General features: G+C 36.8%; 1 protein-coding gene across 9 annotated transcripts in view; it reads right to left on the minus strand.

The window, feature by feature from the left end:
- Positions 1 to 389: 389 nt before the first annotated feature.
- The window catches only part of KIF21A (kinesin family member 21A), a 153,321-nt gene continuing 135,962 nt past the window's right edge, over positions 390 to 17,748 (minus strand). For all 9 annotated transcript variants that reach the window (XM_082740712.1, XM_082740713.1, XM_082740718.1 and 6 more), the window contains 7 exons: positions 17,002 to 17,138; positions 14,252 to 14,432; positions 10,456 to 10,620; positions 8,380 to 8,497; positions 6,565 to 6,735; positions 5,547 to 5,746; positions 390 to 1,662 (listed from right to left, as the gene is read on the minus strand). In XM_082740712.1, coding sequence (XP_082596838.1) covers positions 1,569 to 1,662; positions 5,547 to 5,746; positions 6,565 to 6,735; positions 8,380 to 8,497; positions 10,456 to 10,620; positions 14,252 to 14,432; positions 17,002 to 17,138 — 1,066 coding nt within the window. In that variant the 3' untranslated portion in view covers positions 390 to 1,568. The remainder of the gene's footprint in view (positions 1,663 to 5,546; positions 5,747 to 6,564; positions 6,736 to 8,379; positions 8,498 to 10,455; positions 10,621 to 14,251; positions 14,433 to 17,001; positions 17,139 to 17,748) is intronic.

A 17,748-nucleotide genomic window follows, 5' to 3' on the forward strand; every position in this document is an offset into this window, starting at 1 on the left:
TACTAGGACCCAGAAGCATGGCCACACCCCCTCTACACTCTAAACTCACCACCTCCCAACATCTGTCAATCACCACCCCTCTATTCTTCTGTAACCAAGGTCTCTATTGTCCTAACATTTGTAGGGATAATTTTTGTTTTACCACCTATGTGCAAATGCATAAATTACAGGTTTCATTTAATTCCCTAAGTGAGTTTCTTTGGTTCATCAAGATTAGGTTATGATTCAAACTACTCAAGAGTATTTCATGTCTAGGGAGCAAAAAAGGGAATGTATATGAAGTGCTGGATAACAAAAAAAAAAAACTTTCCTTATATCACACACAGATAAAGCTTAACAAACATTAGTCATTTTCATACAATTAGAAAAACAACAAGAGAATGAAAAAATTGAGAGCAACACATTTATTGAAGCAGTTGCTAAGCTTTCATTTACAAGCAAATGTACTCAGGGGAAAAAAATCACAAGACAATATATTCAAATGTTATACAAGCTACATAAAAATTAAACTTGCAGAATTTACAAATTAATATTCTGAGCAGACAGATAAATCATACATCCTTTTGCAAAATCCAATCTACAGCAGTTAAAAATTCATACAGTTACAATGTAAGACATTCTCTTTTTACAATCTACTTATTTACATAGCTTTTCCCACGGCAAATGATATAGTTCTTATCATAACTACCAAGGTTTGCAAACATAGTATATTTAAAATATATTTAGCAGCATATAAAAAAATTAGGTAAAAGGGAAGGAAATACTACTATTAAATAAAAATGAAATTAAGAGGTGATAATAGAAACAACTCCATAGGAAAATAGATCAAAATATATTTCTGTTAGGACATCAAAAATGTTTCCCATGACAGAATGTATGCACAGCACTAATAAAACAGTTTGACAGCATTTTAGTCCTGAGCACAGAATATAGCACAGCTGTAAAACTTTGGTCAATACAAGTAAACATCAACATTTAACATAAACTGTTTAACACACTTTGTTAATAGATGAAGGTCAATTCCACCTTAGGAAAAATCATCAATAATATTCTCCTATCTTATTTTTTTCCCATTCTATTAAAAGAACTTTGGAATTTAGAAAGCTTCTATAGACTGATATAAATACCAGACAAATGGACCACAATTTGACTAACATTCCCAATATGTTTAAATATATAAATCATCTGAACAGACTATACGATGAGTTACCAATGGCTTGCATTGTATTCCAGGTGTTTTCTGACTCTCACAAAAGCAGGTATCTTTTAATTCAAATAATTTTAAGGTGTTTTTTATAGCTAGGCACGAAAATCCAGCCACAATAAAAGAGTGAATCAAGCAGTATACCAATTGAAGGATATATACGTATTGGCAGATATTAAAATTAAGCACATAGGCTAGTACACAATTTTATTAGAATACCATTTATATTCAGCAGTTGGATCCAGATATATTTTCCAGTTAATCCCATTCATAAGATTTTGCTTAATAAATACAGGGCACCATTTCATAACGAACGTACAGACTATTATCACAGTATTCTGTTTATGACTATCTTCATTCATGTTTAATTACTGGCAATATCTTCCCCCAGATCTCCTAGGTCAGAAATCTGGCCATCTTGCAAACTGCGGGCCTTCCAAATTCTCACAGTTCGATCACTACAAAACAAATTAAAAACGAACATGTGAAAAGAGGCAGAAAGACAAAGAAATAGCTCTTAGCATTATTTACTGTGAAAACATTTTCTGAAGAGGACTTCAATAGATGTAAGCAAAAATATACTTCTAATCAAACAGATAATATACATATATCAAACAGATACCCTTAATAATGATATTAAAAATAGTTCATATTGTCAAGGGCTTACTATATGGTAGGCACTGTTACTAAGTGCCCTTTAAATAGAAATACATTCAATTCTCCTTAACTACCATAGAGATAGATAATGCTATTTTCCCTTTGTATGGATGAGCAAAGTGAGATCCAAAGAGGTTAATGACTTGCTCAATATCACAAAATATGTGATAGAACCAAGATTTCAACCTAGGCAGTCCGGTTCTTTGGCTCCACCTCTTAATCACTACACTGAATCTGCACTCATTATTTCAAAGAACAGCACAAGAGACACTGTCGATCAGAGATCTTCAGGCACAAAAGCCCACAGTAAGGTTATAGTGAGGTTATAGTGAGGCTTCTGGGAAGGGTAAGATCGGGGCAGGGGTTCCAGGGAGTTAGTGAGTCTGGCAACAGTCAGGAAGAGTTATGCTGGGGTGAAATCAGCCTAAGCCCCCAAGAAAAGCACTGGGCTGCTGAGAAGTGAACTGATACTCCACTAGAATGGAACACGAAGATTTAAAGTGTTTCTGAGAAAACTTGTTTTTGTTCACCCAGCATGTGGGTACTGGGGAGTGGTTATCAAACCATCATATTTCTTACTGTGTCTCTCATAGCTTTAAGGGAGTGTTACTTTTCTCCCATTATCTAATAAACTCAAAGCCAGGAGTTTCCATAGAATTTCATAGCTAAAAGGCACTTCAGAGATTATGCAGTCCATTTCAAGGATAGAGTTTAGTTATGTGTCCAGTGTAACATACTAAAGGGCAGAGGTGAGTCTAGAATCTAGGCTTTTTAGTCTCTAACCAGTAATCTCTGTTGTCCCTAAGAGCTCCTATCACAAGCAAACAAGAAAGCTTTTTTTCTTTTTTTTTTGTATCTATATGAGATGACAGATGTTAACTAAACTTGATTGTGGTAATCATTTCACAATATATGTAAGTCAAATCATTATGCTGTGTATCTGTAACTTCCACAATACTATATGTCAATTATATCTCAGTAAAACTGGGGAAAAGTAGTAATCTTCTCCCCAACCCGCTGTTATGCTGTTATGTACACTGATAACAGCAAGGGGATATGTTCATTCATCCACCTCTCGTCCACCCACTCCTTTATTCAACCATCCAATCAACAAATGTCTACCAAGAACTTGCTGTGTTCCAGGCACTATTCAGGTGCTCAAGACAATTTAAAAACAAACAAACAAACAAATAACAAAACCTTCCTCCATTGTAGATTATACACTCTAACAAGAGAAGACAGTGCCTGGAAAGCACTTAGAACAACGCCTGGCGAATAAGCAAATAAGCTTATTTGCAAGTAAGCAAATAAGCACCATGCAAGTGTGCTAAATGACAAATAAGTAAGTGGAACTAGTTTGAAAATAGCCTTCTTGGGGCACCTGGGTGTCTCAGTAGGTTAAGCCTCTGCCTTCAGCTCAGGTCAGGATCTCAGGGTCCTGGGATTGAGCCCCACATCGGGCTCTCTGCTCAGAGGGGAGCCTGCTCCCCCCCCACCCCTGCCTGTCTCTCTGCCTACTTGTGATCTCTATCAAATAAATGAATAAAACCTTTTAAAAAAAGAAAAGAAAAGAAAATAGCCTTCTGATTTTATTGGCCATTTTCCTGATTTTTAAGTTACATAGTAAATACATTTGCATCTGGTGCACCATGGGTAAAATGAGAAAAAGTTCAGTTCTTCAAAAATAAGACTACACTGTGGTAGAGAGGTATTACAGTAATATCATAATTCACCCACCAGATCTCAGTGACATTCAATACTTTGAGTCTTATATTGAGTGTTCCACAGCTTTGAGGGGTATTAAGTTATTGCCAGTAAATTACCAAGGACACAGCAAGTTTCCAAGAGAATAAACAAAAGTGGTGAGTCTTAAGAAAGTAATATTATCTTGGAAATTACATCAATGAAGCACCAAAGGTAAGCACTTTAGAAAAACACAAAAATAAATCAGCTTTGAGGTATGCAATAGTAAAAATCTAAGTGAAAAGAGAAAGTACGAGATACAAGAAAGTAAATCTCAGCGAAAAGAGGGATTCAATGAAAATAGCATGAATAATAAGAGATATCACAGAAATATAGCAGAGGTTTCAAAATAAAGTCAGGGTAATCATGCATTTAGGATAGATGAATCAAGAATGTGCTCTGATTAAATTAAATGTAAAAATGACAAAAGGAGATTTTCTTTTTTTTTTTTTTTTTTTTTAAAGATTTTATTTATTTATTTGACAGAGATGACAAGCAGGCAGAGAGGCAGGCAGAGAGAGAGGAGGAAGCAGGCTCCCTGCTGAGCAGAGAGCCCGATGCGGGGCTCGATCCCAGGACCCTGGGATCATGACCTGAGCCGAAGGCAGCGGCTTAACCCACTGAGCCACCCAGGCGCCCCACAAAAGGAGATTTTCAAGATAGATTCTCATGAGACATATTTTATTTGAATGAGACTAACACCTCACATTAGGGTGTATATCCTTTCCTTGCCAACGTACTTATATAAACATTGTGTCATTTTATGGTCACAACATGTCTTCACTTCCTTCAAGCGTCTTAAACATCACTTCTTCAGTGAGGCCCCCATCAACCACCTTACTGTGTGACCTCCTCCCCATGATAGTCTCTTCCCTGGTCTCTGCTTTCTTTTTCTCTACAGCACCTATCATGTGCTCGCTTCGGCAGCACATATTCTACAGCACCTATCACTATGTAATCTATTTTACTTATTTTTTTTCCTTTTCCTTAGAATGAAACGGGGGTGGAGGGGCCTGATCTATTTTGTTCACAGCTCTTCCCAAGAGTCTGGAACGGTGCCTGACATATTGGAGACGCATCGTGAATGAAAAAATAAGCAAATGAATCCATCAATCCAGCCTCCCTAAAAGAAGCAGCAGATATTATTATTGTTAAGTACTTATACAGCTGACCCTTGAACAACATGGGTTTGAACTACGAGGGTCCACTTTCCCATGGATTTTTTCAATAAACAGCACAGCACTGTAAGTGTATTTTCTCTTCCTTATGATTTTCTTAATAACATTTTCTTTCCTCTAGATTCCCTTATTATAAGAAAATAGGATATAAAACATATAACATACAAAATATGTGCTAATTGACTAAGTGTATTACCAGTAAGGCTTCCAGTCAACAGTAAGCTATTAGCAGTTTAATTTGGGCGGAGTCAAATTTATATCTGGTTTTTGACTATTCAAGGGTCAGTGCCCCTAAGCATGCATGGTCCAGATGTCAACTGTACTTTACAGAGAGGTAGAAAAGGAACAAAGAGATTTTTTTAATATGATTTATTCTAAGTGTAAAGAATGGCAAGTTCAGTCTTTCTGGAAAGAAACCCTTTAAAAATTACATATATATATATATATATATATATATATATATATATATATTTTTTTTTTTTTTTTTTTTTTAATTAGAATCACCAGGGGAAGATCTGGCTGCAGAGTTTCTAGGATAAGCAGAGCGCTAATACAGAAGTAACACTAGTCTCATGTATTCTGGGGATTAAACTCAGTGCTCAAAGTGTACAACAGAAAATATAAATAAGAGATCATAAATAGAATGACTGTAATAAAAGAAGGGTTTTATATATTCTATGTTTCCAGACATTTAGAACTTATAATATTTATTAAATCTGAACACAAACAACCAATACAGAGAAAAATCACATGGAAAAACTTACTCGGCTGCAGTAAAAATGTGAGTGGAATTAACACATATGGCATTGATAGGACTATCATGACCCTTCATTTCTCCAACTGGCACAAAAGTATCCACGTTCCAAAGCTTCAGAATGCCCCCTCTGCAGCCACTGAGCAGAACCGGGTGCCCTGGTACCACTCCTAGGGCACAGACCCAATCCTTATGTGCATTTGGAACTTGCTGAGAGAAAATAAGAAATCAGCAGCTTAAGAGAAGCCTTCCAAAATGACATTTTCACACCAAAGTAAGTTACAGAACATTTTTGTCGACAAAACAATAACTGGAACACTGAATGGCCTGGAAACTATAAAGATTATTTTCTATGCAATCATTCCTAGCAATTTAAAGAAATAAACCTGCAGTTTGCTTCCAATTTGCCTCAGTTATTATCAGAGTTATCAATATTAGAGACCTATAATGTTAAAAATCTTACAGATCTAAAAGATGCAGAAAGCATACAGAATTTTTCACATCACATTCTCTCCTTGGGAGTTAACTATCTTGCCTTTATCCAAAATGAATTTAAATCAACAAGTTTGAAAAGTATAACCTGGTATGTAAACTATAAAGAATGCCTCATAAAATCCCTGCTTTCAACCTTTGATAGAAAACATGGAGGTTTGAGGCTTTTTGGAGAAGACTAGAGTTAACATATACTTCATAATGAGTGAACAGTAATTATAAGCTCAAACTATATGATGATACTTGAGTATAAATATATTTAAATGAATAGTATAAAAGTCACAGCCAGGAATGTATATAAAAGATTCTGAATACAACAAATGCATCTATTGCCAAGTGTGTTCTATTAACTTGTTCATTTTGTTTTCATCTATTTTTATCTAGAAGGTATTTTAAATATTGAATGTTGCCTTTCTCATAATTAGTAACTCTGGTGACTGAAGACGAAACACTCTTTAAGGGGTTCTTCAGGTTCTTACATAGACTACTGGTGGCTTTGAAGTACCCACTCCATCCTGTGAAAGGTTTTGCATTACCTGTAGAAGGTCTTTTTGAGCTAGGTCCCATTTCTTGATTCCATTATCTCTGGACCCACTAAATAGGTTATCCCCTTGTATGGTCAGTGCTTCAATGCCATCATAATGAGGGGGCTCAAAATTGTGGGTGGGACTCACAGTTCCCAGAGCCCCTTCAGTTACATCAAACATCTAAAAAAGAAACAGAGAGAAAGCAGACATCCTATTTAACTTAAAAATACACACCTATATGTTTCATACCAGAAACACATACACATGTATATTAACCAAATGTGACTTGTTTTGTTACAATATTTTACTAAATTAATTAAATTAATCTGGTACGAATGGCTCAGGATGAACCCGGGTCCTATATTCACATTACTTTTGCTTACTTGTCACATACTTATGGGTCTGTAGGCTTTTAAGAAGGGCAACCAATTTTTTCACGTCTGAGTGTACAAATGATATCTGCTCAGTAATACAAATACTATGAATCAATCCACTTGAAAGTCACAAAAATGATACAACTATTATTTAAACACTGTTAGCTAGCTCTGAAATCCCAGTGGTCATCTCAAATTTCCCCAAGTTGCTATTCAAAACCTCCCACCCAGGTGCCTGGGTGGCTCAGTGGGTTGGGCCTCTGGGTCGTGGTCTCAGGGTCCTGGGATCGAGTCCCGCATCGGGCTCTCTGCTCAATGGCAAGCCTGTCCCCCCCCCCCCCACACACACACACTCTGTCTGCCTCTCTGCCTACTTGTGATCTCTCTCTCTGTTAAATAAATAAAAATCTTAAAAACAAACAAACAAAAACTTCCCACCCCCCTCAGTTGCCCTCATCTCTTTTAGTGGGTGACCTTATGATTTCTTGGAAAGGTTAGCATGATCAAAAATAAACTTTTTGGACTCTTCCCTCCATTCCAAAAGTTTCCTTTTACCTTCAAACATTCTCTTATCCTTCCTTTCTTTTTGAATGCTAAAGTATGCTTACTGCTTCCCGAAAGGTTCACATCACTAATGTGGTTCTAACTGTTCTAACCACTTTCATCAATTACCACCACTTCCCTCTTCACACTTTCCCTCTCCACCTGGGCCTGCTTCCTAAGCAGACAGGCATACCCCAAGTCTACCAAATACAAAATCCTTTTCCTTTAACCATTATGTTTTCATGTAGCCAACCCATTTTTCATCTCTTAATCTCAGATTCTATAAAGAGTATTTATTCTCTTCCTTTCTCTGTTACTGTGTCCTCTTTTTATTCCTAAACTGGTTCTTACAGGAATTCCCAAGGCTGAGTCCTGGCAACCTCTCTCTCCCTTGGCCATGTCAGCTATTCTAACCCCTTGACCATCTGCTTCTAATCGAATGGCTCCCAAACCTGCATGTCTAGTCATAACTTACACTGAGCTCTAGACTTGCCTTTCAAATGGCCTACTCGCATGCATGAGGATGACTTCTACTACTTAGTATGTCAAATTTAACATTTCCAGAACCAACTGTGCATCTTCCCTTATCTGCTAATTTCATAAGATCCAAAGACCATAATAAAATCAGTTATAAAAGACGGTGACAGTGAGACTTATGTATTAGTTGGATGACTGAGACAAAGATCTTTAAAATCCCTCCCTATCTTCTATGAAAAATGAGAATACATGATTGAATAATAAAACAATAAAATCAGAAACTATGAGTGAGGAAAAGATCACCAAGAAAAAGTAAAGGATAAAAATGGAAAAAAAGAAAACTGATTAAAAGAAAAGGGTTCCAGGTGCATCTGAATACTTCAAATCTATTACTTAATAAGAGGATATACTTCAACTCTGTCATACACACTTTGATGTAATGATCCTTGGAGCCAGTGACGATTAGATCTTGTCCGTTAGAAATCTGATCTACGGTAAGGCACATAACAGGGCCTAGGTGTCCTGTTAACTTTCCTGTAGACTGAAACCTTTAAAAAGAAAGAAAATAATTCTGTTTGAAAATATTTCTTAATGTGCTGAGGCTAAGCCTCCACATAAATAACCTATATTCTTTGATGAAACTGTTCACTAATTTTCTTTTTTACTTTAGCTCCACCTCTTTGCAACTCTCCTTAAATTCAAAGTCCAAAAATGACAAACTAACCTATTCTATGATTGAAGTGTGAGGAGTCCTAAATAAGTTAGTCCAAAGTGACTAATGTCATTCAGACAGTAAACAAAAATGCAGTGAAACTTGCTAAAGACTAATTTTAAATCCAACCCAGTCTAGGTAAACCTTAATCTCTTAAATGTCCAAATATGTTATAAATATATGACCGAGGTCCAATTTGGAATTTGATTACAACAACTGTTATCACTTATGTTAACAATACAATCAATAATAACATGGAAAAGGATTACTTTATAAAAAACACATGTATTCTCACATATACACATACACATGTATGTACATCCATAATATACATATGTACACACACTCATATATACACCTACATATGCAAATATGTGTATATGTGTATCAGAAAGTAGGAGGTCTATTTCATCAGTTATCATAAAGATTGAAAATGATCAGGATATATAGCTAACTGGTAAAAAATGTATGACAACAATTGTCAGGGGGTTACAATGAACCTTTGTCTCACAGTCCAACCTCAATCAAGCTGCTAGAATATACAGATATATTTAACTTGTAGAATGTTTGTTTTTTGAAGACTATTCTCTTAGTTACTTTGTTACAATAAATATACATGTAATCATGTTGCTGAAATCAAGCAGGTTTCAAAAGAGCTAACTTTTCAGCAAAAATACAAAGTGTAAATATTTTCAAAAGCTGGTATCTTTTCTGCCTCATGTCAGGACTTTGAGGGTCTTCCTCCATGGTGCTCCATGAGTCAAGTTTTAACATCTTCAGGAATGAACCAAGTACTCACCTGTTTTCTCATTTTCTTAAACAAGCACTGTGTTCAATTTTCTACATTCTATTTCTAAAGAGGAGTACTCAGGACTATGTTTCTTCTCTTTCTCTCTCATCTATTTACTTGTATATTTTCTCTATTAAACCTTCTCAGTCATGTGTTAAAATGTTACAAGTTATAACTAGTTATTTTCAGTTTCCAAAATATCCGTCACTCAATATCCTGTAATTGCCTGTTTAGTGACCATTATCCTCCATTACAACAGGAGCCCTAAGAAAATAGATACCACATTTGTCTTGCTCAGTCTTTATTCCCAGCACCCACCACAGTCTTGGTGCACTCCCTCCCAGAACTGATGTTGAAAAAATACTTAACTAATAAATAAATATTCCCTTACTACCAAAATTTTAAGAACTAGAAAAGAAGCTAAAAAAACACTCAACTGAAAGATAAAAGCCCATATTTCATGGCAAATAAAAACAAAATCAGAGATGTAATGCTTTAAATTTCAACTTATCATTTTTTTTTACCCATTTTGATCTTAATACTTTATCTTTTCTATATATTTTATATTCACAAAAACCCTATAAGAATTTATGCCCAAATTTTTAAAATTAGATTTATAAACTAAAAATTCTGACATACAAGATGTTTAAGTGATGCTGCCCCCAAAATAACTCTTTCAAAGGTCCTGGTAGAACTAGAATGAGAATCTTGATCTCTTCCTAGTAAAGAACACAAATTGTAGACAATTATTAAGAAAGGCTATTTTCCCTCATATCCTTTTTTTTTTTTTTTTTAATCAATGGAGATTAAAAGAAAGGAAAATTGTGAGCTTGCTAATGAGGACAGAAGAGATATTTAAGGGTATTGGGCCAAAGAGAAAAGCCTATGATTTTATATTAACTTCTGGGGTTATAAGAATTAGACTTCATATTCACCAATGTATTATTAATATCTGAAAACTCTATTTGCCATATATAAGAAATACATTTCCTTAAAAATTCTACCTTTTAAGATCCCACATTCTGACAGCATTTCCAGAAGCTGCATAGAGGAAAGTGCCAGTTGGGTTTAGAGCAATTTGATTTATCTGGTTTTCTCCAGAAGGAATAGCTACTGTCCGGCTGGTACTTGCAGAACAGGCATCTCCAAGAGTAACTTGACCTGAAGATCTTAACAGAGACAAAACAAAGGGAAAAAGTCACATTTCTGGGCAAGAGTTCAGCTTAGGGTTCCTTGAATTCCTAGGAAACTGGCTGTAGGCACAACAAGCTTCTGTGTCCTTTGGTCACTACGTCAACCATGCGGAACACAGAACCTCACACACACACATATCTGGCACTTATAAACACATTTAATGAGGAACTGAATAAATGAATGACTAAAACAAGATGATGTGGCTTAAAATTCTTAATTTGTAAGTCTCATATAATGCTAAGAATTCCAGGCCCTGAGTTAGGGATGACCAGAACATCATTCAAAAAAGATTAAATGTCAAACACTTAAAAAAAAAAAACAACTCAACAAATGATAGAGTGCTACAAAGGTAATTCTTTTTTCTGCAGCTTCCAGAAGCCCCCTGAGGAGCCAGGCCTTCCAATACCCTTTTTTGTCCATAAGAATTGCCTTTTGAATTAAAGACACTGAGGATTTTTCAAGGCATTTTCAGTTTTAGTTTACTCTAACTCAGTCATACATGGAGTATTTACCATGTGTTAGAGACTTAAACATAACTTATTTCTATTTCCTTGAATAAATTCTAAGTGATAAATACATTCTTAAAATTTGAAACATTTTCTCAGTTAACATGCAAAATATCAAGTTATAATTAATTATTTTAAATTTGACTTCAGTGAGTCAGCTGGACTGGCAGATTTTTAAGATACAGTGTTCCTTTTTCTATAAAATTTCCATTAAGAGACTTGTATTCAGTACAGTAAATAATGAGTAGTTCTCAAAATACAAACTAGGACTTATGTTAATAACCCTTACTCTATGAATTATAAAACATAATCTTTCCTATGTTCCCTTTGCTTACTTAGAACAAGAGTTCACCTGTTTTAATTATGTAAAACAGTTTATCCATCTTATAGCAAGAAGAATCATTATTTGCTCTATATTTAAAAGACATATATGATAACACAGAAGACCAACTCATCCTCCAATTGTCCAACCTAACCCACAGTTATGAAACTGGTGTTCACACAAAAGCAGTAGGTCCTAAAACAAACAAACAAAAACTCTCAATTATTCAATACCTGCTAATTAAAGGCTACACGTACTTCTTAACTGTCTACTATGGTGATATTAGCCATTTTTCCAAGGACTGGTATTCATTTGAAACAAGAAATATAAATCATTTAACTACATCAAGTAATAAATACTATGAATATGTAATACCTTAGTACTTAGGAGGGAAGAAATATGAAATGTACACTTAGTCACAGACCAAATGTAATTCATTCTTTCCTACTTAATACCAGGCTCTCTTTTTTATTTAAATTCAATTAGCCAACATATGTTACATTATTAGTTTTAGATGTAGAGGTCAATAATTCATCAGTTGCATTCAACACCCAGTGTTCATCACATCACATGCCCTCCTTAATGCCCGTCACCCAATTATCCCATCTCTCCCCCCACCCCCTGCCTCCAGCAACCCTCAGTTTATTTCCTACAGTTAAGAGTCTCTCATGGTTTGTCTCCCTATTACTTCGCATTCAGTTGGCCCTCCCTTCCCCTATGATCCTTTGCACTGTTTCTTATATCTTATATTCCACATGAGTGAAACCGTATGATAACTGTCTTTCTTTGACTGACCTATTTTGCTCAGCATAATACTATCTAGTTCCACCCATGTCGATATAAATGGTAAGTATTCAACCTTTCTGATGGCTGAGCAATATTGCATCGTATACATGGACCACATCTTCTTTATCCATTCATGTGTCAATGGACATCTCAATTCTTTCCATAGCTTGGCTATTGTGGACATTGCTGCTATAAACACTGGAGTGTATGTGCCCCTTCAGATCATTACATTTGTATCATTAGGGTAAATACCCAGTAGTACAATTGCTGGGTCATAGGATAGTTCTATTTTTAACTTCTTGAGGAACCTCCATACTGTCTTCCAGAGTGGCTGCACTAGCTTGCATTCCCACCGACAGTAAAGGAGGGTTCCCCTTTTTTTGCATCCTCACCAACATTCGTTGTTTCCTGATTTATTAATTATAGCCTTTCTGACTGGTGTGAGGTAGTATCTTATTGTGGTTTTGACTTGTATTTCCCTAATGCCAAGTGATGTTGATCAATTTTTCCTGTGTTTGTTGGCCATTTGTATATCTTCTTTACAGAAATGTTTGTTCATGTCTTCTGGCCATTTCTTCACTGGATTATTGGTTTTTGGGGTGTTGAGTTTGGTAAGTTCTTTACAGATCTTAGATACTAGCCTTTATCTGGTATGTCATTTGCAAATATCTTCTTTCATTCTGTAGGCTGACTTTTTTTTGTTGACTATTTCCTTTGCTGTGCAGAAGCTTTTTATCTTGTTGAAGTCCCAATAGTTCATTTTTGCTTTTGATTCCCTTGTCTTTAGAGATGAGTCTTGCAAAAATTTGTTGTGGCCAAGTTCAAAGACCTCGAATTCTACATACTATTTTCCCCTAGTACTAGAGTTTTCCAGTTCTGTGTGATCCATAAACTTGTTTTTAGCCTGTTGTTCCTGCTGGTCTTCTGAGGGAGGGGCCTGCTGCATTGCTTCTCAGGTGTCTTTGCTTGGGCAGACTTGCACCACCCTGGCCAGGGGTCTGGGCTCAGTGTAAGCTGCTTCAGGCTGCTCTATGTGCCTTTTGTTCTCTGACAGCTTTCTGTACCACTTTAGCAGATGAAAATAAAAATGGCAGGACCCTGATCTCCAGTCCCTGAAGCTGAAAGATCATGGCCCCCCACTTGTCAGTGAACCCTCAGAGAAAAGCAGTCAGTCACTTTTGTGTGCATCAAACTCTGCAGGTTTCTGTGTTGCATACTCTCATAGGTCCTCCTAGGGGATAAAGGAGGATCACTCAGTTTCTGCCACTTGCAGGGCCCCTTCTAGAAGAGTGGTCACTCGATTGTGCTGTGGTTCGCAGTTTATGGCAAACTCAGTGGAAAACCTGCTCCTGGGCTTCCCCACTGTTGCTAGCTTCTCTGCCGCAGTGCATGGAAATACTGCCAACTCAGGCACCCTCACTCTTTCTATGACCCCAGGGATCCTGAGACCACACTGTCACACATAGGATTCTGCCCAACTTCACCACCTGAGCATCTTTTGGGCTAGGACATCACTCAGGGAAGCAGACTTCTAAATATTCTGACTTTGTGTGCCCTGTAGCTGGTTTATGGAGGCTCACTGTGGTTTATCTTCTGATATTTCCCCTCAGATTCACTTCTCCACACCTCCTACCTTGCAAAAAGTGGTTGCTTTTCTATTTGTAGAATTGCTGCAATTCTTTTCTTAGATCTCAGGTTGAATTCACAGGTGTTCAGAATGACTTGATAGATACCTAGCTAAATTCAAGGGACCAGATAGATCAAGGTCTCCTACTCTTCCCCCATCTTCCCTCCTCCTTACATTTCTACCAGGCTCTTATATTTTCTCAATAGTTTCTCCCCCTTATATTATCTACATTCTTACTTTAACATCATCCTTTTGGAAGCAGACAGGTATAAATAAATAAAAGTACATTCACAGTCCTAACTTTTCATATATGTTGTACATATGAACTATTTGTCCCTTATGCTATTTGTCTTTAAATTACTTACGTCAGCGTTCGAATGCACTTTGCCGAATCTCTGATATCCCACACCTTAATATAAGATGTGGACACAGTGAAGACCAAACTTGTATAATTACAGTATTTTACAGACACAACGTTGTTGGGATGACCCCCCAATGACATTATCTCCTGCCCAGTCACCAGATTCCATACTTTACAAGTACGATCTACAACAAACAAGAAAAGAAAAATACTGTCAATATGAACTACATTAGTTTCTCTTAACAATAAAAATTATGTAAACAGTTTTTCTCCTATGAAAATGAAATGAAATAAGAAAAAAGTAATTATTCCACTAACCTGGAACAGACATCCTACCTCCACCCTTGACCCTCTGCTTCAGGTTCAAGGGCAAAGTACATATAAATGATTGAATGAAAGCCAGGGCTGGTATATGTATAATGTGGTATTTTTTTTTAAATGATATAAAATTTTATAATAGCTGTATCACAAGAATCTTGCCTCAAATTGCCTCTAGATTTAAAATGGCATTCCCAAATCAGCCTCTTCGAAATATTCTGCTTTGATTACTCCTATCTCCTCAAAGCACTCCACACTTACCCTTTTCTTTTCCAGTGTCACTGACTGATGGAGTTTATTTTTGAGCACAAAACATAATTATAGGGGGGCCTGGGTGGCTCAGTGGGTTAAAGCCTTTGCCTTCGGCTCAGGTCATGATCCCAGGGTCCTGGGATCGAGCCCCGCATCGGGTTCTCTGCTTAGCAGGGAGCCTGCTTCCTTCTCTCTCCACCTGCCTCTCTGCCTACTTGTGATCTCTGTCCGTCAAATAAATAAATAAAATATTAAAAAAATAATAATAATTATAAACTAATTATTTGGGGTTTTTTTTTGACATGTCAAATACATAACTATCCCGGAGATAAATGTAATTTGAATTTAAAAAGTACATTTTCACAGTGTAGATTCTTTAATTGGATATTGGATGGCTTGTCATTCACAATTCATATATTCTAGCTAGACTGTTATATTCCATTATATACAATGAGCAATAAATGCTCCTTGATTAAACCAAGTCCTTTAATGTCCCTCAATGCTAAAAAACTTTCACTAGCTCCCCAAATTTCTGTACATGCTATCTTTCTACCTTTCTAGCTCTACTGCCCTTCACTTATCTTAAAAATACAGTTGACCCTTGAACAACATGGGTTTGGATGGGTCTAGTTATATGCAAATTTTTTGATATAGTACAGTCATACAGTACTAAAAATGTACTTTTCTTCCTTATGATTTTCTTAGTAATAATTTTTCTCCAGCTTACTTTATTATAAGAACACAGTATGTAATACTTATAACATATATGATATGTGTTAATGGACTATATTATTGGTAAGGCTATTAATAGTTCACTTTGTCAGGAAAGCTATTTCTAGTTCAGCTTTGGGGAAGTCAAAAATTATATGCAGATTTTCTTTTTTTAAGATTTTATTTATTTGACAGAGTACAAGCAAGGGGAGTGACAGGGAGAGGGAGAAGCAGGCTCCTGCTGAACAGAGAGTCAGATATGGGGCTTGATCCCACAACCCTGGGATCATGACCTGAGCTGAAGGCAGAGGCTTAACCAACTAAGCTACCCAGGCGCCCCTATATACAGATTTTCGACTATGCAGGGGTCCACACTCCTAACCCCCATGCTGTTGAAGGTCAACAGCATTCTACTTTTCAATCCAATTGGATTTAGTTTCCAAACATACCCCACTTTAAGCTCTATGTCTCTGCTTATGTTGTTCCATTATCTTGGTTGTCAGTCAATACCTGTCACTATCCAAACCATCCTATAAGATTCATCCTAAATATCTCCATGGGAAAGCCCTGCTTATTTCTCACAGGCTGGCATAACAGCTCATTTTTCTGAAACCCCAAAACTCTTAGTCCTTAATTCTTCAAGTATTTACAGTTGATCTCTAGTTGCCTGCAATTATACCAAAAGGGTTAAGACCACAGGTTTGGAGATGAGTAGACATGGGTTTTCAATCATGGTTCTTCCACTTACTACTAAGTTTACCTGGGAAAATTATTTCATTTCTCGAATCCTCAGTTTCTTTACCTGTAAAATTAAGATGTGACATGCATTTCCCTAGGGTTACCGTAAGAATTAAATGAGATGTAATCTGGATAGTGTTTAGCATAGTCTCTGACATATAGTTAAGTGCTCAAGAAATGGTGGTTGCTATATCTGATTCTCTTTGCCCACGCTGTACATTGTAATGACCTTTGTCAATTTTTATATGACCTGGATTTCTAAGTTTAGCACCCTGCATACATTAAGTACTCAGTTACTGAAGGGAGATGTATCCTCCCAACATTTTATTCATATAACATCAACAGAGGTCTTACTTTCTTCCCAACTATGTCATGATTTTATATAATTCAGGAGGTGAACCAGATTATCTATCAGGTTCTTTTTTTTTTTTTTTAAAGATTTTATTTATTTATTTGACAGAGAGAAATCACAAGTAGATAGAGAGGCAGGCAGAGAGAGAGAGAGGGAAGCAGGCTCCCTGCTGAGCAGAGAGCCTGATGCGGGACTCGATCCCAGGACCCTGAGATCATAACCTGAGCCGAAGGCAGCGGCTTAACCCACTGAGCCACCCAGGCGCCCATCTATCAGGTTCTTATGGGTCTTAAGCAGTTTGACTGTTTTTTTTAAAGCCTGTTAAAAATGTAATCATCTTTTAAAAAATCTGCTAACTATCCACATGAAGCAGTTACTGGCACCTTTTGATCCAGTGAAGAGAAGATCATCAGTAGAATCCACACAGAGCACAGCTTTTGTGTGCCCTTCAGCGATGTGAAGACACTGCAGTGGAGAAGTTCTGATTCCTTTTGAAGCAGGAAATGGGTTGATTATGCCCCTGAGATGTGGGAAAGAACAAGACTTACTTCAGTAACTCTATCATGGGACTGACTGCATTTCCCCCCTGACTTTAAAAAGTCTTTCTAAGTAATTAATAGAATTCAGACTGCTCCCTTCTCTCTTTTTTTTTTTTTTTAAGATTTTATTTATTTATTTGACAGAGAGAAATTACAAGTACACTGAGAGGCAGGCAGAGAGAGAGAGAGAGAAGGAAGCAGGCTCCCCGCTGAGCAGAGAGCCCGATGCGGGACTCGATCCCAGGACCCTGAGATCATGACCTGAGCCGAAGGCAGTGGCTTAACCCACTGAGCCACCCAGGCGCCCCTCCCTTCTCTCTTTTTAAAGGAAAAGGACACAGAGACAAAACGTGAAAGCATAATAGTAGTTATGGAGTCCATCAACTAATCAGGCATCAGCCAACAGGTGCGTTCTACAAAGAGCAAAGCCCACAGTCCATGAGACTTTCTCACTAACAAGTCCTTCTCCCGAAAGTTTAATGTAGCAATACTGGGAGCTAGTTGATTATAGTGAATTCTGACAAATAAGAAAGGATAAATGATGGACAACTGGAAAGTGTGACACTTTGTCACGCTGGAATGTGACTCTAA

This window comes from Mustela nivalis, assembly GCF_964662115.1.
Source record: "Mustela nivalis genome assembly, chromosome: 7".
NCBI classification, from domain to species: domain Eukaryota; kingdom Metazoa; phylum Chordata; class Mammalia; order Carnivora; family Mustelidae; genus Mustela; species Mustela nivalis.